Source organism: Callospermophilus lateralis, chromosome 5, assembly GCF_048772815.1.
Source record: "Callospermophilus lateralis isolate mCalLat2 chromosome 5, mCalLat2.hap1, whole genome shotgun sequence".
NCBI classification, from domain to species: domain Eukaryota; kingdom Metazoa; phylum Chordata; class Mammalia; order Rodentia; family Sciuridae; genus Callospermophilus; species Callospermophilus lateralis.
In genome coordinates, this window is record NC_135309.1 from 2,959,471 (window position 1) to 2,984,184 (window position 24,714).

Genomic DNA, 24,714 nt, shown 5'->3' on the forward strand with positions numbered 1-24,714 from the left:
CATTTATATTTATATTAATATTTATAGTCTCAAACTATCTTCACACAAATAATAATTACAAAGTAAAATCCTGCAAATACCACATTAATGACCAATATTAACATCAGCAGTAATGAGGATATTATAGGTCACATGATGTGATTCAAAGTGAAAATCATGGAATTGATTTCTGTGGTACTCTTGCAAAAACATGTAATCTAGCTCCAATCATAAGGAAACCAGAGAATCCATTTTAAGCACATTCTACAAGCTTTCCCCCTGAAAAATTCAAGATCATGAAGGTTAAGAAAAAACTAAGGAATATTTAATTCAGAAGGCATCTATAAAATAAAACAATTAAGTTCATTTCATGTCTGAAGAAAATATTTTTTTATAAAGAACAATATTAGGCTACTAGAAAAACATGAAAATAATCTGAGGATTAAGTGGTCCAAGGCATTATGATAGAATGTATAAGTGTTGATTTGAGAAACAGCATTTGCTTAATGTGTTTTGTTTTGTTTTGTTTTGCTTTGCTTTTTTTCTTTATACAATCTTGGAAAATACTAGTGAAGTTGCAGGTTCTAATGCAAAGTACTTTTTCCCACTGAAGCATTTTAAAATGAATTGTTAACATATGCCATCTTTCATGATAGGTTTAGTATTTTCTACAAGTCAGAACATGCTAGATAACAATATAACCTTCATAATGAAACTGATACAATTAACAACTATGCAGTTACCTGTGAATATTTGAAAAATATACTCATAATAAATGAATGTTGAATTGTAGTTATCTAGCATGTTCTGACTTGTACAAAATACTAAAAATATCATAAATGATAGCATATGTAAGCAATTCAATTTAAAATGCTTCAGCAGACAAAAGTACTTTTTATTAGAACCTGTAAATTTACTATTATTTCCCAAGATTGTATAAACAAAGAGAAAAGGAAAAAAATAAAGATAAAACACTAAGCAAATATTCTTATTAGAAAAATTATTAAGTCAGTGCCTGAAATATAAATTTAAAGATGGCAGTATAATAATTGCAATACATTAATCCATTAGTGAATATAGTAACCAGCATGTAAAAATAATGTTGCCTAATTCTCTGGACCCATATTCAGTGATATAATATAAATAATCCATCATTAATGTGATATTTAGATCTACCAAATTAGCGTTGACTTGGTTGCTGAATTGAGCTTAAATGCTAACATTTAGATAGTCTGAAAACACATCTAATAAAAACTGGTTTGCACTTGCACTTCAAATTTTCTTACAGATTTAAATAATTTTCATATTTTGATAATTTCATTATATATATGTTACACACATCCATTTCAATAAAGTATTTACATCATACATTTCATAAATAATTTAAATATTCTATTAACAGTCTGAAAAACACAATATTAGCTTTCATATTTTTTTTCTTAAAATCTCTGTATATCCTTATGTTGTTTCCAAAAGTAAATCTTGTCTTGTCTTATTAGTTATTCTTAAGGCAGAAGCTCCCATGGTCAGGATTCAAATTCTGCAACAAGAGAAAAAGAATTATATTTTTTCTCAAACATTTTATAAGTATAAATCACTGAAGAAGTTTAGAACTTTTCATTGTTTATAAGAAGAAAAAAAGATATTTCCACAATACAAAATCACTATGGAATGCAGTACGCCCATATTTTCATACACAGTTGTCATTATGGCTGAGTATCAGAGCTTTGGGTTTTCCACCCCTTATGCATAAATTTGACAACCATATGCTAGGGTATTCTGGCAAGAACTGGGATGACAACATGGAGATGATAATGGACACCTCTCAACAGTCATATACAATAGCTTCAAAAGCAGACAATCAGGCAATTTCCATACAGAGTCATTGGCATTAGGACAAGGATAAAACAGGATACTACTGGAACACTTAGAAGGGACTTCTGTCCCAAATTTGTGTCAGTGTTTGTTTGAGGTCCTTCAATGGAAGTGATACATGAGTTAACACCTGAAGTAAAAGGAGAAATTGTGAGAGAAAAGGAAGAGATGCATGCAGACACCGAGATGAGAAAGAACACTTGTGGAATTACAGTGGCCCAGTGTCACTAGAATCTAGAGCAAAGTGCCAATAAAGCAAGTGAGATGAGATAGCCTGAGTAACCTGACAAAAATCCAGTTGTTTGGATATTTTAATTTTTGGCTAAGAAATTTCATACTTTTCTTGAGGCAAATGTAAACTAATGATAGAGTCATGACAGGGTATTTTAAATGTATGACTGTTACTAAGTCAGTCTGGGATTTTGGCCATAAACCACAGAAAATGGGTGATGCCATTTTTTCCCACAAAAGAATGTCAGTGTATAGGCTGACAGTTTCATAGTGGGGCAGAAGGGGGAAAAAAGCAGTTTCACACTTAAGGTCTTTAATTTGTTGATATTCAGAATTGGAAAAAATACATAGCTCTTTAATTGTAATTGATTTCAGAAGTTATGACCAGCAGTTTTAAAACATTTGGCTCATTATAGATGTGCACTTGATGAGTTATGTGGTAAATACTTCCAACTCTTATATAAATATCACCATGTAGAGTGTTCTTTGTATAAAACTCTTCTCTTACTAATTCCCCAAATAGGGTCTAAAATATATTACTGAATATAGTAAGTATGTTGTAGTGATAACAATAAGGTGGTGTCTAATGCCTTTACACATTTGATGTGAAAACGAATGATTCTGACTGACAGAATTCCCATTCCTGTCTTTATGTTCTATTTTTAAAGAAAATTATTTTAAACAAAAATTTTTACTGGTGCATTTAACTATATATAATAGAGTTATTGATTATGACATATTCACAGATGCACATAAAATAATTTGATCACTCTTCCTTTCTAGTAGTTTTTTCCTCTCCTTCTCCCTTCACCTTTGAAGGCATTTTGCAGTGATTACAGAGACATATCTTTGAAATGTGATGAAAGAGTTTAAAAAACACTCTTCTATTCAGGCTAGCATGATATGGCAAACTAATGTTCCACAAGGAAATGTAGAACTATTACATTAAGTTTTAAATAAACTAGCTTATGCATAAGTAAAAAAGAAACATCACTTTCTCCCAAAAATACATTGGAAAAAGAGTTGCCTCCCAAATCCCCTTTGCATTGTGTCTACATTCATACACGATTTATCATTGTTTTGTAAATGGTAAATTATCTCATTTTTTTTCTGGTAAGAACTAATAAGAACAACTTATACTTGCATCCTGCATAATAACTAACTTTCATTCTCTTTTTGTAAATAGTCATCCAATTTCATGATTCTGAAGCACTTCAAACCTGATTCTCTCATTTTTTTCAGAAAGATATTCATGTAAGCTAAGAAACTGAAAAAAATATATATCAGCTATTAAATTAAATTGTAATTTATAAGTTAAAATTATTTCTTCCTGTCATAACTATTTAACTTCAGAATTGTTTTATAAAGCTTAGATTTGTTCTCCTGTGATTTTTTTTAGGTCAAAATGCCAAATAAAAGAATAAGGTTGAGGCCACATTTAACATAGATATGCATGGCCTTACTATGTGTTAAGAAGTTCATCAAAACACCATTGAAGCAGGGTGTGAGGGCACATGCCTGTAATTACAGTGGCTTAAGAGGCTGAGACAGCACAGTCTTGAGCTCAAAGCTAGCTTCAGCAACCGTGACGCCTAAGCAACTCACTGAGACCCTGTCTCTAAATAAAACATGAATTGGTTTGGGGATGTGGCTCAGTGGTCAAGTGTCCCTGAGTACAATCCCTGGTACAAAGAAACAAACAACCAAAAAAATAAATAAATAAAACCATGGAAGCTCTAAACCAAGCTGCAATGAAAGCAAGATGGTATCTTTTATTTGTTCATTTTCAAGCAGATATTTCATTATTGTAATCATACCCCTGATTTAAAAAATTGTCAAATATTATAGAAATATCTTCAAATGGGTTCAAAATAGCTGGACATTGTTTTTCTTATTAGCTCTTAAAAATATAGCTCATCATTTTGGGACTAATATTTGACTCGCTCAAATGAAGACTTAGTATGAAGGAAATCACCTGGTTGTACTAAAGGGCTCCTGTTATACAATGCAACTCTAACCCTAACCTAACCATAACCCTAACCCAACCCAAGCCAGGGAGTTGAGGACAGCACTCAGTGTGGAATAGTGAAATGAATCTGATCAATTTTTTTTTTTTGTGAATCCATATGAAAATATCACAGTGAATTTCACCTTCATGTATCTTCATAATGGATAATTCAAAAAGAATTATGCATTATGAATATACATGAGACTGCCCATTCATCTGTCATTCACAGGCCCCAACACTGATCATCAGAATATTTTTAACCACTTTGCAGGTTATACTTCCCATCATCACAAGTATGACAATGTAGAGAGGAAAAACTATATAGAACATTTTGTCTCTAGATACCATGTAAGGATAATATTTAAAAATTAAAATAAAAATCAGTGAATCTGTCAGGTGTCAGAATGTGCCCAGAGTGTAGTTATAGCAACACTGGATCTAATAGACCAGATTACATATAGGAGAACACTAAGGGAAGAAAGCTTAATAGTTTACCTTCAGATGTAAAATGCAAAGGTGAGTGAAAGATAAACTTCCTAGACTAATATTTCAAGAGGAGAAATCCAACATGGCGGCGGGCAGAGAGGCTGCACTTTCAATACACCCCCAGTGATGGGGTCATAAAGTCGCAAGGATAACGCTTGCATTCTACCAACTGAGAATCTCCTAGCAAAATTCCACTGAAGAGAGACCAGTCGGGAGCTACTAGGATTTTTTTGAAGCATCTGTGTGACCTGGTCGAGCAAAACCCTACCACGAGACGCGGAGTTCCAGATCCACCAGCCACAGTCCGCGCACCACGGGTGCAGCTGCAGATCCTTCCACCCACCCACAGCCAAAGTGACTGGGTCCTGCTAGACTCCGAGACGCAGCTTGGCAGGAAGAAGTCTTTAGCCAAGCCTTCATGAGCCAGGAGCTGAGGCCAACCGGGTCGGAACAGTCCCACCCCTCCCTTCGGACACTCTGGCAAGGAGCCTGGGGCCCGCCATAGCAGAGGTGACGTCATCAGTGTTCGGCCAGCGGAATTCCTTCCCAGCAGAATCCACTTTAGCAGGTGCGTGACTCCCCATTCTGATACAAGCAGCCAGGAAACTTCATTGACTTCTCAGGGGTCGTGTCCGTAGGGAAGCAGAGGGGATCCCCAACCCCCAGCCCCCCATATCACCAGCGGTGACTCCCAAGGTCTTAACCACCAGTTTACCACAGCACTGGGGCTTAAAAGGGACATGCGGTGGGGCTGCAAGTGTAACTAGATCTCTGGGGAATCACTTCTGGGGAACAGGACCTGGCTGGCAGGCTGACAGGAGGAAGGGGGTTAAGGGCTGGAGAAGTGAAATGGCTCTGGACTGACAAGTCTGAGAGACTCCAAGGAGATGCCTTACAGAGCTAGCTCTCGGCAGGTAGAGAGCAGAAGCTCCGCTTGGAGGGCACAGCTCCGCCTACTGGAAGAGAAGAAGGTGGATCTCTAAGACTTTAATTTTTTGTTGTTGCTGTTGTCAATATTTTTTTTCTCTCCTTCTTCTCTCTGTTCCTTTCTCCCCTTCTCCTTCTCTCTTTCTATCCCATTTCAAGTTTTATTGTTCTTTTCATTCCCCTCTAATCTATCTCTCTCTCTATCCTTTTTTCTTTTTAACAGCACCTTCATTCCCCTACTCCCCAACTTTCATCCCAAGCATTACATCTTCCATTTTGTGTAATTGTCTAAATGCAAATAGGTGAATGTCTCGAGGCTGTCTATAAGACTCCTAAATACCTAGCTACTACAAACACCCTGATCCAATTGCCTGGTAGTATCCACCTTCAGTGGAGCAATCTTCTAAAGTAGCCAAGACATACTAACCGTCGTACCACCAGAGCACCTAACCTAAACATATAGTCCTAAGAACAAACAGCAAATCACTATACACATACAGAACCTAGAAGCCTTATATGAATTGAATGAATCAGCTTTAAAGTACAACAAAGTCCAACATTTCTCGGCATAATCTCCCACCACAAAAGAGAGACAACAGAGATATACAAAGCCAAAACAAATGTATAGGAGAAAGCAGTTACAAAGCAGTCAAACAGAGCTGGAAAGCAACGTGAAAAATATGAAAAAAACAAGGGAAAAAAGGGTTACAAACAATGCAGGACAACCTAAATATACAGGAGGACCTAGAAGAATCAGAAACATGGACAGGGAAAGAAATCAAGGCACACCTAACTCAGATGGAACGGAATATTAGAGAAGACATGAGACAGCAAATCCAAGCATTGAAAGTATATTTTGAAAAGAAACTAACCACACATATTCAATCCGCAAAGAATGAGCTTTACCAGGAGATAGAGGTGTTAAAAAAAATCAAGCTGTAATCCTAGAAATGCAAGAAACTATAAATCAGATTAAAAGCGCTAATGAGAATATTAAAAACAGACTAGATCAAGTAGAAGTCAGAACATCAGATAATGAAGACAAAGTTTATCAACTTGAAAAGAATATAGTCAACACAGAAAAGATGCTTAAATCTCACGAGCAAAAATATCCAAGAGATATAGGATCTCATCAAAAGACCAAACTTGAGAGTCATTGGGATAGAAGAAGGCACAGAGGTTCAGTCAAAAGGAATAGATAGCTTATTAAATAAAATAATACTAGAAAACTTCCCAGAGATGAAAGATGGAATGGATTGCCAAATCCTGGAAGCCTACAGGACCCCAAACATCCAAAACCATAATAGACCAACTTCAAGACACATAATTATGAAGATAGCTAACATACAGGAGAAGGAGAGAATACTAAAAGCTACGAGAGAAAGGAGGCAGATTACATTTAGGGGTAAACCAATTAGGTTAACGACTGATTTTTCATCACAGACTTTGAAAGCGAGAAGATCCTGGAACAACGTATTTCAAACACTGAAAAATAATGGATTCCAACCAAGAATACTGTATCCAGCAAAACTAAGCTTCAGATTTGACAATGAAATTAAAATATTTCACGATAAACAAAAGCTAAAAGAATTCGCAGCCAGAAAACCAGCACTGCAAAGCATTTTGAGTAAAATATTACAAGAAGAGGAATTGAAAAATAGCACCCAAAACTAACAGTGGGAGGTATCTCAGTAAAGGGGAAGAAAAATAACCAAAGAGGGAAAACTACCCAATCTAAAATAAATAAATAAATAAAGATGACTGGAAGTACAAACCATATTTCAATTGTAACCTTAAATGTTAATGGCTTAAATTCACCAATCAAGAGACATAGGCTAGTAACCTGGATTAAAAAAACAAATCCAACAATATGCTGTCTTCAGGAGACTCATATGATAGGAAAAGACATACACAGACTGAAGGTGAAAGGTTGGGAAGAATCATACCACTCACATGGCCCTCGGAAGCAAGCAAGAGTGGCCATACTCATATCGAATAAAGTCAACTTCAAACCTAAGGTAATCAAAAGAGATAAAGAAGGACACTATATACTGTCAAAAGGAACCATCCACCATCAAGGCATATCAATTATCAATTTGTATGCACCAAACAATGGTGCTGCAACGTTCATAAAACAAACTCTCCTCAAGTTCAAGAGTCAAATAGACCACAACACAATAATTATGGGGGACTTCAACACACGGCTCTCGCCATTGGACAGATCCTCTAGACAAAAGCTGAACAAAGAAACTATAAAACTCAATAACACAATCAATAACCTAGACTTAACCAACATATATAGAATATATCAACCATCATCAAGTGGATACACATTCTTCTCAGCAGCACATGGATCCTACTCAAAGATAGACCATATATTATGCCATAGGGCGACTCTCAGTAAATATAAAGGTGTGGAGATAATACCATGCACCATATCTGACCATAATGGAATAAAACTGGAAATCAATGATAAAAGAAGGAAGGAAAAATCCTGCATCACCTGGAAAATGAACAATATGTTACTGAATGATCAATGGGTTACAGAAGATATAAAGAAGGAAATCAAAAAATTCCTAGAGATAAACGACAATACAGACACAACATACCGGAATCTATGGGACACAATGAAAGCAGTTTTAAGAGGGAAATTCATTTCCTGGAGTTCATTCCTCAAAAAAAGAAAAAACAACAAATAAATGAACTCACACTACATCTTAAAACCTTAGAAAAGGAAGAGCAAAACAACAGCAAATGTAGCAGAAGACAAGAAATAATTAAAATCAGAGTGGAAATCAACGAAATTGAAACAAACAAAAAAAAAACATTGAAAAAATTGATAAAACTAAAAGTTGGTTCTTTGAAAAAATAAATAAGATCGACAGACCCCTTAGCCATGCTAACGAAGAGAAGAAGAGAGAGAACTCAAATTACTAACATACGGGATGAAAAAGGCAATATCACAACAGACACTACAGAAATACAGAAGATAATTAAAACGTATTTTGAAACCCTATATTCCAATAAAATAGAAGATAGTGAAGATATCGATAAATTTCTTAAGTCATATGATCTGCCCAGATTGAGTCAGGAAGACACACACAATTTAAACAGACCAATAACAAAAGAAGAAATTGAAGAGGCCATCAAAAGACTACCAACTAAGAAAAGCCCTGGACCGGATGGGTATACAGCAGAGTTTTATAAAACCTTCAAAGAAGAATTAATACCAATACTTTTCAAGCTATTTCAAGAAATAGAAAAAGAAGGAGCTCTTCCAAATTCATTCTATGAGGCCAACATAACCCTGATTCCAAAACCAGACAAAGACACTTCAAAGAAAGAAAACTACAGACCAATATCTCTAATGAACTTAGATGCAAAAATTCTCAATAAAATCCTGGTGAATCGAATACAAAAACATATCAAAAAAATTGTGCACCAAGATCAAGTAGGATTCATCCCTGGGATGCAAGGCTGGTTCAATATATGGAAATCGATAAATGTTATTCACCACATCAATAGACTTAAAGATAAGAACCATATGATCATCTCGATAGATGCAGAAAAAGCATTTGACAAAGTACAGCATCCCTTTATGTTCAAAACACTAGAAAAACTAGAGATAACAGGAACTTACCTCAACATTGTAAAAGCTATATATGCTAAGCCTCAGGCTAGCATCATTCTAAATGGAGAAAAACTGAAGGCATTCCCTCTAAAATCTGGAACAAGACAGGGATGCCCTCTCTCACCACTTCTTTACAATTTAGTTCTTGAAATACTAGCCAGAGCAATTAGACAGACAAAAGAAATTAAAGGCATAAAAATAGGAAAAGAAGAACTTAAATTATCGCTATTTGTGGATGACATGATAATATAATTAACAGACCCAAAAGGGTCTACAAAGAAACTGCTAGAGTTAATAAATGAATTCAGCAAAGTGGCAGGATATAAAATCAACACGCAAAAATCAAAGGCATTCCTGTATATCAGCAACAAAACTTCTGAAATGAAAATGAGGAAAACCACTCCATTCACAATATCCTCAAAAAAATAAAATACGTGGGAATCAACCTAACAAAAGAGGTGAAAGATTTATACAATGAAAACTACAGAACCCTAAAGAGAGAGATAGAAGAAGATCTTAGAAGATGAAAAAATATACCCTGTTCATGGATAGGCAGAACTAACATCATCAAAATGGCGATATTACCCAAAGTTCTCTACAGGTTTAATGCGATGCAAATCAAAATCCCAGTGGCATTTCTTGTAGAAATAGATAAAGCAATCATGAAATTCATATGGAAAAACAAAAGACCCAGAATAGCAAAAGCAATTCTAAGCAGGAACTGTGAATCTGGAGGTATAGCGATACCAGAGTTCAAACTGTACTTCAAAGCAATAGTAACAAAAACAGCATGGTATTGGTACCAAAACAGGCAGGTGGATCAATGGTACAGAATAGAGGACACAGAAACAAATCCACAAAATTACAACTTTCTTATATTTGATAAAGGGGCTAAAAACATGCAATGGAGGAAGGATAGCATCTTCAACAAATGGTGCTGGGAAAATTGGAAATCCATATGCAACAAAATGAAACTGAATCCCTTTCTCTCGCCATGCACAAAAGTTAACTCAAAATGGATCAAGGAGCTTGATATCAAATCAGAGACCCTGCACCTGATAGAAGAAAAAGTTGGCTCCGATCTACATATTGTGGGGTCAGGCTCCAAATTCCTTAATAGGACACCCATAGCCCAAGAGTTAATAACAAGAATCAACAAATGGGACTTACTTAAACTAAAAAGTTTTTTCTCAGCAAGAGAAACAATAAGAGAAGTAAATAGGGAGCCTACATCCTGGGAACAAATCTTTACTCCTCACACTTCAGATAGAGCCCTAATTTCCAGAATATACAAAGAACTCAAAAAATTAAACAATAAGATACAAATAACCCAATCAAGAAATGGGCCAAGGACCTGAACAGACACTTCTCAGAAGAGGACATACAATCAATCAATAAGTACATGAAAAAATGCTCACCATCTCTAGCAGTCAGAGAAATGCAAATCAAAACCACCCTAAGATACCATCTCACTCCAGTAAGATTGGCAGCCATTAGGAAGTCAAACAACAATAAGTGCTGGCGAGGATGTGGGGAAAAGGGTACACTTGTACATTGCTGGTGGGACTGCAAATTGGTGCGGCCAATATGGAAAGCAGTATGGAGATTCCTGGGAAAGCTGGGAATGGAACCACCATTTGACCCAGCTATCGCCCTCCTCGGACTATTCCCTGAGGACCTTAAAAGAGCATACTATAGGGATACTGCCACATCAATGATCATAGCAGCACAATTCACAATAGCTAGACTGTGGAACCAACCTAGATGCCCTTCAATAGATGAATGGATAAAAAAAATGTGGCATCTATACACAATGGAGTATTATGCAGCACTAAAAAATGACAGAATCATGGAATTTGCAGAGAAATGGATGACATTAGAGCAGATTATGCTAAGTGAAGCTAGCCAATCCTTAAAAAACAAATGCCAAATGTCTTCTTTGATTTAAGGAGAACAACTAAGAACTGAGCAGGGAGAAAGAGCATGAGGAAAAGATTAACATTAAACTGAGATGAGTGATGGGAGGGAAAGGGAGAGAGAAGGGAAATTGCATTGAAATGGAAGGAAACCCTCATCGTTATACGAAATCACATATATGAGGTTGTGAGGGGAAAGGGGGGGAAGGGAGAGAACTGAACAACAACAGATGAGGTAGAGAGGGAAGATGGGAGGGGAGGGGAGGGGGGATTGTAGAGGATAGGAAAGGCAGCAGAATTCAACAGTCACTAATATGGCATTATGTAAACATTGTAAATGTGTAACTGATGTGATTCTGCAATTTGTATTTGGGGTAAAAGTGGAAGTGCACAACTCGCTTGAATCAAATGTATGAAAGATGAAAAAAATAAAATAAAAAATAAAAAAAAATATTTCAAGAGTACATTCATTTCCTAACATTACTTCCACAAATTACAGGGTCTAGTTAGCTTTTGCATGCTACCGATCTCATCAACCTGGCTCAAAGTTATGCAGTAGACACAAATTAAGGAGACTACGTTGCTCTCTTTCAGTCTAGGTTTTGACATACTTGTGGATTCTGGATTGTTCTATATGGAAGTGCCTATATTCTCTCAGTTGCACTTCTTAGAACTTTCAGTTCAGATTCCAGATGGCTAATTCTGAGTTCCATCTGACTTCTTATTGAAGTAAAATTCGTCTTTCTGAACTGCTCTGTAATTTCCGGAGCTGCTTCTTGTGTCTAAAGAACATAAAAAGAATATATTTTAAAAATTATTAGAACCCAAATAATTATTATGTAGTCATTTTATTTAGTTCTGAGTCAAAAATTCAGACAGCAATTTTAAATGTGAAGAAAAAAAAATTAGACTGTAAACTTCTGTCATCAGTGTCAATACATTAAATCTGAACCAATAATAATTGAGTTCTTCCTCTCCCCCTTTCCCTCCTCATTCCCTGCCCTCCTCCTCCTCCTTTCTACTGCGAATGGAACCCAGGGCGTTGCACAGGCTAGGCTATCTACCATTGATCTGTGCTCAAAGTAATGAATCATTCTCATGTTAGCACTCAGATCATCCAACAATTTAAAGAATAATAGAATCAATTCAAAATATGAAAGTTGAAATTTTTAACTTAACAATTCAAAAGTATATTTCTGCATCACATTTTTTTTCTCCTCACAGCCCACTATTATCAAATATCCAACAGTTATCTGATGAAAATTATTACTCAGATCAAATTAGCTGAAAGGATGATGTAAATTGTGGTATTTGAAGGGGCATCAAATGTCTTCCTTCTCTTAGAAATCTACACAACATCTTTCCTCAAGAGATATAGAATACACCTATAATACATATATCCAAAATACAGTTTACAATGAAATGAATTAAAGCAAATTGCAGATAAGTAAGATAGCCTGTAAAATCATCAATACTTGTTTTTGCTTCTCCTTTAAATCCCATCTTGCTCGATGTTCAATGTCACATTCCCACCATACTCCTTGGCCTCGTTCTACTCGAGTGCTCCGTGTGTGCCTTGGAAAGTTTACTACATTTTCTTCCAACTTCTTTTGATTCCTTTCTATTTTTTCAAATGTATCTTGTATACTTTTTATAAAAAACAAGTTCTGCATAAAACAATCATAGTTTGTTCTCAAATGTAAATGCTTTGAAGATGCATTTTTCATCTTTGTAGTAAGATCATCCATCTGCATGAATAAAAGAAGTATGGAAAACACAATATGAAAATAAGATACTGAAAATATTCGACACCAACTCAAACAACAAATTTTACATAATTTCAATTGCAACAAAACATAATCTATACCAGCATTATGAAGAGTAGATTAAGTTTCTATAATAAGGTATATTAGCTTTTCAGTTGGTAAGGATTACACCTCTATAAATCCCAATTCTGGCTACATAATAAATGTTGAGGAAATCTATATAGAAGATGATTTTTTCCCATACTGAATTTACTATTAGATTAAGTGAATTTAATTTTATATTTTGTCACTGAAATATAGTTAGAATAAAAGTCTTAACAGGCCAATCTACTAACAAAAAATATTGATTGATATCAAATAGTAATTTTGTTAAAACAACTATTAGGCATTAATATTTTCCATTCATTCTAGAATAGGTATGGATATCAGATATCACTCTCACCTTGGAAGAATTTATATCTCAACAAGATAATCACCATGCAAACACTGTTGGTGACAGAAAAGTCAGAGAAAGTGCATGAAAAATAAGAATTCATTTTATGTGATCTCTGAATAAACATGATCAAGTGAATAAAAACAGAAGAGTCAGAAAGTACAGCATGAATAAGACAGAGATATGGTACAATCAGCACAATTCATGAAGACCACAAAGAGGCAGGGTAATAAAAGCATGTCCAAATATTAACTTGTAAATAGATGCCCCCAGTCATGTAGTACTTGAGTTGTCAAAAGGTGGAAGCATTTTATAGTTTAGCAACTGATAACTGGCTAAGTGACATGGTCATAAAACAAAATTCTACTAGACAACAGAAAGAAATAAAATAGTGATGCTTGCTACAACACAGAGGATCCCTGAAAAAAGTATTCTAAGTCAATGAAACTGGTAAAAATCAAAACACCTACTGTTGTATAAATTCACTTGTATGAAATATCCATTACAGAGTAATTTTAGAGTTATAACTATAAGCCAACTTCCAAACAAGATTTCCAAAAAGCAAAAGTTAATATCAAGAATCAGCAAATGGTGGCTGGTAGTTCAGTGGTAGAGTGCTTGCTTAGCATGTGTGCAGCTCTTAGTTTGATCCTCAGCACCACACATGAATAAATAAAGATAATGTGTCCACTACAAATAAAAATATTTTTAAAAAGCATCAATATGGGGCTGGGGCTGGGGCTGTAACTCAGTGGTAGAGTGCTTGCCTTCCATGTGTGAGGCATTGTGTTTGATCCTCATCACCACATAAAAATAAAGATATTGTGTCTATATACAACTATTTTTTTAAAAAAAAAAGGATCAATAAATGGGTTGGTATCAAACTAAAAAACTTTTTCACAGCAAAGGAAACCATCACGAATTATAAACAGAGAGCCTTCAAAATGTGAGAAAATCTTTGCCATGTGCACCTCAGATAGAACATTAATCACCAGGATGTACAAATAATTCAACTTTTTTAACACCAAAAGAACACCAACCAATAATCCAATCAAAAAATGGGCAAAGGAACTGAAAAGGCACTTCCCAGAAGAACATATGCAAATGGTCAGAAAATATATTTTAAAAAATTTAATTTGAGAAATGCAAATGCCACACTGAGACTCCATCTCACTCTGGTCAGAATGGCAACTGAGAAGAATAAAATAATGATAGATGTTGGTGACAGTGTGGGGAAAATGTTCACTTACACATTGCTGATGGGACTGCAAATTGGTGCAATCACTCTGCAAAGCAGTATGGAGAGTCCTCAGAAATCTTGGAATGTAACCGCCATTTGACCCACTTATCCCACTCCTTGATTTACACACAAAATCCTTAAAATCATCATACTACAGTGACACAGCCACAACAATGTCTAAAGTGGCTCAAATCACAATATTGAAGCTATGAAACCTTCAATGGATGAACAGATTTTAAAAATGTGTCATGTACACAGGATGGAATATTAACAAGCTGTGAGAAAGAATGAAATTATGGTATTTGCCAGTAAATGGATGGAACTGGAGATTATCATCCTAAATGAAATAAGCCAATCCTCCAAATCCAAAGGCTGGAAGTTCTCTTTCATAAGTGAATGCTAACACACAGTAAGGAATGTGGGAAAAAAGAATAGAAGTTCATTGAATTAAGACAAAAGGAATGGGAATGAAAATGGAAACAGAAAAGACAGTAGAATAAATCTGAAACAACTTTCCTATATTCACATGTGAATACATGACCAGTGTAACTCCACATTATGTACAAATATAAAAATGTGAAGTTCTAATCTATGATGTAAATATTCAAATACAGTCTACTGTCATATATATCTAAAAAGAACAATAAAGAAACAGCGTACTACAGGGACATAGCCACATCAATGTTTATCGCAGCACAATTCACAATAGCTAGACTGTGGAGCCAACCTAGATGCCCTTCAATGGATGAATGGATAAAAACATGTGGCATATATACTCAATGAAATATTACTCAGCACTAAAAATAATGAGACCATGGCATTTGCAGGGAAATGAATGGCATTAGAGCATATTATGCTAAGTGAAGTTAACCAATCCCAAGAAAAACAAATGCTGAGTGTCTTCTCTGATATAAGGGGGGGTGACTCAAAATGGGGAAGAGAGGAAGAGCATGGGAAGAAGATTACCTCTACATAGGAAAGAGGGGTGGGAGGGAAAAGGAGGGAGAAAGGGAATTACATGGATGGTGGAAGGAGACCTTCATTGTTATACAAAATACATGTATGAAGATGTGAGAAAAAAATAATAGTGTTACCTTAGATTAGGTAGAGAGAAGTGATAGGAAGGGAGGGGAAGGCTGGGGAGATAGGAAGGATAGTAGAATAAAATGAACATTATTATTACCATGTGTATATATGTGAATGCATGACCAATGTGATTCTGCAACCTGAATAGTCAGAAAAATGAGATATTTTATCCCATGTGATTCAAATGTATGATATGTCAAGGTCATTTTATTCTCATGGGTAGCTAATTAAAACAAATTTAAAAATCACATAAAAGTAAAATAGAGTCTTGCCTAAAGTTAAAAAATAAATAAATAAATAAAAGTACTATTGTTTACATTAGTAAATTACTAAAATAATATATTGGTAGTTTTCTAGGACTTTGGACGTGTAGGGATTAGAAAACTGATAGCTAAGAGGTTCCAGGTTTCTTTTCAAGAACATGAAAATGTTCTAAAATTGACTGTGTAAATGGTTACATAACTGTTAATGTACTAAAAGACACTGTATTTTACATGTTATATGGGTGAATTCGATGTCAGGTGCATTACATATATCATAAAAATGCCTTTTAAGAGATGTACTGAAAAAAAAAAACTTAGCTAACATTTTTCATTGTCTAGTTTGGATATCAGTCCAGACATAATACAAATATTTATATGCTTCATAATGTATCTAAATAAATGAAACAAAATAAAGAAATAGCGTAAGTATTTCAATAATTAAACTAAAACCTAAAACATATCTGTATTTTGAGAAAAGCATAAAACAATTTGTACACATTTTTAAAGTCAATTTAGTAATTACTTGCAGATTTTGAATAGATGCACAAAAATGAAGTAAAAATAACAAATTTTCCTGAAACATTCTATTAAATAGTACCTCTAATTTAGTTTTCCTTGTTGTACCATAGAAGTAGAGACAGCATGAAAAGCTGCTGGGTTAAAGAAAAAATCTCAGCTTTCCTCAGACTAGATATTTTAATGAAAGTTGCTGATTTTGTAAGAGAAAAATTCTAAAAGAAAAATTTAAGTGTAAGAAATAAGTGCAGTATAAAGATCCCCAAATATAATAAAATCAATTATAATGAAAATATAAAGAAAGCTGTTCATTGAAATTAGTATCCCAGAATAACTTTTATTACTTAAGCAGGTGTTGATTTACAGATGACATGTTCAATTTTCTACATACTTGACTTGTCATTTGTCTTAGTTTCTTCATTAAATCCTGTCTTTATATTTTAAATTTATGTGAAAATGTGCTAAATCTTCTAGAGAAGACTCTGATACACGTTGTAGTTTCAGTGTACCAGCTGGTTGTTTTTCAAGATGTCTCGCAACTACCTGATGTTTCTGTTAATGATTTTGTTACTCAGCTCACTTTAAAAATTTATTATTATTATTGTTATTGTTATTATTATTACTATTGTTATTATTATTATATAATGATGTTTACTCTGAAAAAAACATCACTACACACAACAGTAAGCTGCTGTTTATTTCTGAATTCCCTTAAGAAAATAGAAGATTGTGTACTCCTGCTTAGTCACTATCACATTCCTTACACAACAGGGTGGGCCCTGTATCTCTACATACTGCCCTTGATAAAGTTGCAATATTTAACAAACTACTGAAATCTCAATCAAAAATGGTTACACAGGTCTCATTGGTAGTGGTGAATTCTACAGAGGTTATTATCCCTCTCTTATTAGAGACTCAAGTTAATACTCCACATCCTCACATCTTTAAAGCTTTGCTAAAATAATTCCAATATACTTTCACAAAGAATAAAGGAGATGCTAGGTAACCTGGTCTCCACCTCACTGCCTGTCCACATCTCCTAGATTTCTCACTGGTCCTCACACCACTCCTGCTTTACATAAACCCTGCCACCCTCATTAACCTGGACATGGGGGTTCAATGCCAAATTAATGAATTTTAGATGGCTACAATTATCTTTGTCACAATATAATAGGAATTAGGCCATGAAATAAAGACAACTATTAGCAAGTTATCATGAATATATGCATCAAATTACAGATGAAATCAACTGTGGTTTTGCTGCAATTCATCACATTAGTCCCAATTTATGATAATGACAAATAGATGTTTTTAAAGAGGTGGACAAGACATGAATGAAAACAAAAAAAAATATCAGGACAGTTATTTTCAGATTTATGTTAAACTTAAATGACTAAAAATAAATTTACCAACTAAAAATATACAAAAATATACTGAAGAAAGTCTATTACAAAATACAGCATATACATTTCAGTTCAACTGTAAAATCTGAAATGAACTGTAGAAGTAACTAATTTATTTGAAACTAGGTATGAGCATTTCCATTATGTGTTTCATTGTGATCTTCAAGTATAGCAACAAGAAGACATTAAAATTGTTATTCGGTAATGGGATGTAGCTCATTGGTAGGACATGTGTTTAGCATGTGCAAACTTTGGGTTGAATTAATAGCACCAAAATTAGATATTGTTTCAGCATTATTGAGACCATATTACTAATGTCAGCATATAAACCTACAAAAAAATCTTAACTCAACCTCTTAAATCTTTATAAGAAACAATTTCTTAAATTGAAGGGTCAGGCCCAAGTTTTAAAAATTTCCTCCTTTTTAAATATTAAAATACATTTTAACTAAGTCTTTTGTGTTTAGTTGACACATGAGTACCTGTAGTTATTTTAAAATATGTACACAATGTGTAAGAATCAGAGCAGGGAAATGGGAATACTCAGCACTTCAAACACAGATTGGTTGTGCTGCAAATGAGGTCTAAGTTATTTTTGCTGGACAACAGGCTGTAGTTCTGTGTTGATACAGAAACACATTCATAATATCTACATTTTTATATTCATCAAGATTCAACATTTAGCCATAAGCAGATATCACTTTGAGTATTCCTTTGAAGACTCTTTATAAAGATATCTTGCTTGATACTTACTTCTTCTGCTTTCTCCTTTCCATATTGATCCAGTTGTTCTTTTAAATGATTAGTTTCATTGATTAATTCCAAATATTTGTTTTCCAGCATGAGACGATATCTGTCATTTCGAGCTTGAAGTTTTTTTATAACATTATAAAATTGGGTTTGGACATTAATAATTCCATCTATTTTATTTTCACCTTTCTTCTGATAGCCACGCAATTGGTCTTCACGCAATGTAGTTTCTCTTTGTAGTTTAGGTACCTTCTCTTTAGAAGCTTCCTGCTTTCTGAGGTGTTCATTCCTTTTTCTTTCTTCGTTTTGATACCTGTGTTCCATCTCCATCAGTTGGCACTGTGTTTGCTTTTGGTGTCTGTTTACTTGATCTGTAGCCAAAGTCATTACTCTTGTCTGATGCAGCTCATTTTCTAGGTCACTTGTTTTTATTTCAGACTTTGGAACCTGTTGGGAAGGAATCTCACTACTGCCGTTTAGGTTAGATACATCAATATTCTTTTTTTCCTGTGAACTAAAGTCTTTATCTCTGCCTCTCTGGAAAGCAACTTCTAGATTTCTTTTTGGTGTTGGACTTTCACCTTGATGGGGTGGAGCAGGATCAGATCTGGCAGGGTGAGATTCGACATCTGTTTCTGGTCTTTCTGTGCTTTGTTTTTCACTCTCAGGTGTGAAATTTTGCAATGTATTCTCAACTTTCCAAATACCCAACTGTTCATTGTCCTGAAATATTTCCATAAGTGTTTCCTCATTCAATTTTTGTGTCCATGGAAGGCTGGTATTCTTTTCTCTTAAAATTTTAGTATTCTCAAAGCACTTCTTTTCCTGGTTCTGATATTTTACTGTGTCCATTCCCAGTCTCTTCATAGAGACCTCATCCTTCTTCTTGTGATATTTATGCAATAGCTTGTTCTCTGTCCCATCACTAGGAGAAACCTAAATAAAACCAAGGATACATTTAGCTAGCACTCAATAAAATGATGTTTCATAATTTTCACTGAAATTAAAGGAAAACCTGTTTATTTGTATAGTGAAAGGGTTTCAATAAATTGATACCCACAGAAGAAAAATTAGATGTAAACTTCTGAGCTTATAAAAATATAAATTCCCAAGAGTTCAAAAGTTAATTCAAGAAGATGGATCTATGAGAGTAAAGGAAAATTATAACTTAAAGAATATAAGAACTGCCAGGTTCAGGGGCTCATGCTTGTAATACCAGTGTCTCAGGATACTGAGGCAGGAGGATCACAGGTTCAAAGCCAGTCTTCAGCAATTCAGTGAGACCCTGACTCATTCATAAATAAATAAATAAATAAATGGCTGGGATGCATCTCAGTGGTTAAGCACCCTGGTTCAATTCCTGGTTATAAAAAAAGAAAAAAATTAAAGATTGAAAAAATCTGCATTATACCAGAATGAAAGAATAGATTAAGTGATTAGTTAGTTTGCCAATGTAAAAAAAAATAACTTTGCAGAAGAGAAGTGACAGAGAAAACCCCACACATATAGTTATCTAATACTAGACGAACACACTATAAAACATGCATTGGGGAAAGGATAGGTTCCTCAACCAATTGTGCAGGGAAAACTGAAAACCCATATGTCATAGGAGAAATTTAACCCCTATTTCTCAAAAACAAAGTGGATCAAGGACCTACATAATAGATAAAAGACCCTAGACCTATTACAAGACTACACAGGCCCAGCGCTCCATCTTGTCAGTGTAGGAACTGAATTCCTCAAAAAGACACTTAAAGCACAAGAAGTAAAATAAAGAATCAATAAATGGGGTGGTATCTTTACAGCAAAGGAAACCATCAAGAATGTGAGTAGACAGCATATAGAATGGGAGAAAATCTTTGTCACTGCCATGTCAGATAGAGCATTAATCTCCAGAATATATAAACAACTCGAAAAATAACTCACAAACAAAAAATAACCCAATCAATAAATGAACAAAAAACTGAGCAAACACTTCAAAGAAAAATATGTTCAGTTAGCAAGTATATGAAAAAAAATGTTCAACATCTTTAGTGATTAGAAAAATGAAAATTAAAACTACACTGATATATAAAGAATGCAAGTAACAATAAGTGTTGGTGAGAATGTGGGGAAAAGATTCACTCATACATTGCACCAAGCAATTTTTCAGGAAAACAGTATATAGATTTCTCACAAAACCTGGAATGGAGCGACCATTTGACCCAGTTATTCTGCTCCTCAGTGTATACTCCAATGAAACTATAGTGACACAGCCACATAAATATTTATAGCAGCTCTTCACAAAAGTTAAGCTGTGGAACCAACCTAGGTGCCTTTCAACACATGGAAGTATAAAGACAATGTGTCATATATACACAATGGATTCAGCCATGAAGAATGAAATTATGGCATTTGCTGGCAAATGAATGGAACTGGACACTGTCATGCCAAGTGAAATAATCCAGTCTTCCAAATCCAAAGTCTGAATATTCTCTTTAACATGTAGTTGCTAACACACATAAGGGTGGAGGATAAAAGAATAGAAGTTCGTCGGTTAGACAAAAGTGAATAAAGGGCTGAGAGGGGAGGGGAATATAGTAGAATGAATCTGACATTACATTCCTATGTTCACATATGAATACATGACCAGAAAAACTCTACATAGAAGAAGTTATATGCTGTGTATGTGTAATACACCAAAAGAACTCTATTGTAATGTACACCTAAAAACAATAAATAAAAATCAGAATTCACTATTTCTCCGTTGATCCACTTTTAGAATCATATGATCTACCCTTTAAACAGTTAAAAATTCCAAATATTTTATCATGTACCTATCTGTTGGGATGGCTTCAGTGGCAAATAAAAGAACACTTAACTTTAAGAAGAATAAGTGCAATCTGACACCTCGTGTATTCAACCAGACCATAGTAAGAGCCTTAGCTCTAAATCTACTGAGACATACAAAAGTTCTCCAAGGTCTTTTCCTAAAAATATTCCTAGCATATTCTGTTTTCTAACATTTTGTAGCTGAGAATGAGAATTGCATCTATTGATAAATTATAAATGTAGAAACAGCATTAAACACATGATCTATATCAATGAACAATGTATCACAATTCTTAAAAGGAGCACAAGGCTAAAAACATAGGCAAATTGCATGATTTTTCTGCAAGTCTTTTGCCTCTGCTTCTAGTGCTCATCCATAAAGCCAGTTACTTCTGTCCTCTGAATGGATAAACACCAAAGAAGGCCTGTGTCTCAAAATACAAATGACAAATAAGGCAAAATGTGTAAGGCTCTACTGAGAAAATCCTGAGATTTCTACTCAGTAGCATTTGTTTCATCTCAGTGAATATTGAAACATGAGTCAATATAAAATAAAGGAAACAAACAGATCTTATGTATTAGGAACAAATACTTACCAGTAATTTATTTCTAAGAACATATTATGGTATGCCATTTTTTCCAAAGGTGTTTTGTACTGAAGTAGGAGATTACTTGAAGCAAAGTGTTTGTTTCTCTTCTTAAAAGTGAGAAAATGATTTGCAAAACCAGAGTATTTGCTGGCCCCACTTTTTCTCCTTACTTAACAGTGGGAGTAGTAATGCACATTAATACAACAAGAGAGCAAAGTCACTTCCCCAAACTAGATCTACTATTAGAAGCAAGGGTTTTGAGATCATAGAAAAATCATCTATTCCTCTGGAAAATATTAAAAGTCTTTTCTCTTTATAAGGCTACTCTGAAAATCATCATGGGACTGCTGTGGAGAAATACAGTTGAATTAAGAACATTATTTAATTCAATGGGACAAAAATTGCACCCCTCACCTCCAAAATATGTACATTATGGTTATAAGTATATGGATTCAAAACCCTCTATACTTTCCCATAATTAATAAATTTACTATTTAACTATGTTACACACACACACACACACACACACACACACACACTCAATCATTTGAAAACAGAATAAATAATTCAGGAAACATGTCCTTTCTGCACATGTCTATCTTTTTTGTTTGCAAAGATGTGTTACTGAAATTTCATATTGTAAATTCTGGCATTATGGTCTCATGGAAATTGTCTGTAGGTTTCATTTGTTCTGCTAAAATCTACAAATTTATTTCAGCAAGGTTTTGGCTGTATATGAGCAGGTGACAGAAGTCTAAAAGCTTAATTTAAGAGTGGGACCTTCAAGATTAAAAAATAATTCCAAAAGGTAGATTTATTCTTTATGAGTAAATGTCTTACATTTCACTTGCACAAATGACAGATAAATTTGGGTGAGTGAAAACATTTCTTGGGGTGGGGATGTGGGTCAAGTGGTAGCGCGCTCGCCTGCCATGCGTGCGGCCTGGGTTCGATCCTCAGCACCACATACAAACAAAGATGTTGTGTCTGCCGAAAACTAAAAAATAAATATTAAAATTGTCTCTCTCTCTCTCTTTAAAAAAAATTTAAAAATTAAAAAAAACATTTCTTAAATGCAGACAGAAATGCAATTGTGAAACACTTTTTTTAAAAATGATTTAAATAGGTGCATAGATATTTAGTTTGCATTTTAACATAAAACACCTACATTTGTATTTATGTCAGTGATCAAACTAAACTTCTTTATTCAAAAAACAAATGCTGAACAACTACCAGATGCTAAGTTTTGCTGTAACTAGTTTTGTCATAAATATCATATTTAATTTTAGAGTCAGATAACATTGTGTTTTTTTCTGGTTTGTCAGATCTTTTTTTAATTTTTTTTATTGCCAAATAATGAACATTGTGTTTTAAATCAAAATAGTAGTTCACACCCCACATACCCATGCTTTGGGAAACAGCAGACTGCATATAAATGGAGGTCCTATAAGTCTGTGTTTCCTGGCATTGTGGGAGATGTCTGAAGTGTGTGGAAGTACACACACATGATGACTGCATGTTGGTGAAATTGCCAAACAGCACATTCATCAGACCACATTGCCATCACTAAGTGAAACATGGCCACATACAATAAGTTAAAGGGATTTTATAAATAATTCAAATGAAATACAGTAAAAATTTGAAACTTTACTGAACATTCATTTACCTGATTAAAATGATTTCTTGCAGTCTCCAATTCTGTATCTATTGTACAAACAGAGATTTCAGCTTGCTTTCTCACATGATCCTCTTTGTTAAATTCTCTTTCTTTTTCTTTTAATGGGTTCTCATTTTTTTCATGTAACATATCATCATTTTTTCTCTTCACCTCATCTTCTTTTAAGGTATATCTGAAGTTAATATGGATGCCTTTTAATTGATTTTTGCCAAAAATGCCTTTTTATGTTCTGGCTCTTTGTATGCTGATTTAGTATCTTAATAAAAATTCTATGTTCTCTGAAGCTTTTATAGTTTAACATTTTAAATTTCTCCTTTAATCTTGTGTAAAACATACATAATTGAAAGTCAATAATAAAAGATTGTTTTGTTATTTGATAAGTTTCTGTTACTCGCAAATCTTTTAGATACCACAGAAAAGAAATTTAGAAATGATTTGGTAAATTGACAAGTTTAAGGTAATTTTTTTTTTGCACAATCATAGGTCCTCGCCAGTTAAAAAAATAATTTCATGTCAAATAAGTTTAAAGATATTGTTTATATACAAACTTATGGATTCAGTAGTAATATCATTTATCTTCATAAAATATGTCAGGTGTACCTATAATTGGCTTACAGTGTAACAGCATATTCAGACATTCTTTTTTCAATATGTGTCTTTTGGGGCTGGGGCTGTAGCACAGTGGTAGAGCGTTTGCCTAGCATGGGTAAGGTGCTGGGTTTGATCCTTAGCACCACATATAAATAAAATAAAGATATAAAAAATATGTATCTTTTGTATTACTATAACCCTGAACTGGGATAAATAATCTAATACCTGTTATTATACTTTTTATGTTTCTTTTATGGTAACACTCTCAACTTACATTTTTGATCATTACGTATTTTACAAAAAAACTCAAAATCCATTTTTGAACAAGATGGGACCTAATATTTAATCCAATAATGAAGAGTAATATTCTTCAACAGATGAATGGATAAAAAAAAAATATGTGTGTGAGTGGGCACACACACAATGGAATATAAGACATAACAAAAATAAATTTATGCCAACATATAGTCTACTGTCATGTATGTCTAAAAAACATAAAAAGTATGAACAAATTTATGAATGAGAATGAATTTG

General features: G+C 34.1%; 2 protein-coding genes across 2 annotated transcripts in view; both read right to left on the reverse strand.

Annotated features, from left to right (window-relative positions):
• Positions 1 to 865: 865 nt before the first annotated feature.
• LOC143399527 (ankyrin repeat domain-containing protein 26-like) lies at positions 866 to 19,770 on the reverse strand. The gene is made up of 5 exons (XM_076856236.2): positions 19,727 to 19,770; positions 18,514 to 19,446; positions 12,529 to 12,801; positions 11,665 to 11,835; positions 866 to 1,519 (listed from the first exon to the last, which is right to left on the reverse strand). The coding sequence occupies exons 2-4, from the start codon at positions 19,375 to 19,377 to the stop codon at positions 11,698 to 11,700; spliced, it is 1,275 nt and encodes a 424-aa protein (XP_076712351.1). The 5' UTR covers positions 19,378 to 19,446; positions 19,727 to 19,770; the 3' UTR covers positions 866 to 1,519; positions 11,665 to 11,697.
• Positions 19,771 to 23,685: 3,915 nt separating this feature from the next.
• Positions 23,686 to 24,714, reverse strand: part of LOC143399526 (uncharacterized) — a 48,549-nt gene continuing 47,520 nt past the window's right edge. The window contains exon 15 of the mRNA XM_076856235.2: positions 23,686 to 23,761. Within this exon, the coding sequence (XP_076712350.2) occupies positions 23,751 to 23,761 (11 nt within the window). The 3' untranslated portion in view covers positions 23,686 to 23,750. The remainder of the gene's footprint in view (positions 23,762 to 24,714) is intronic.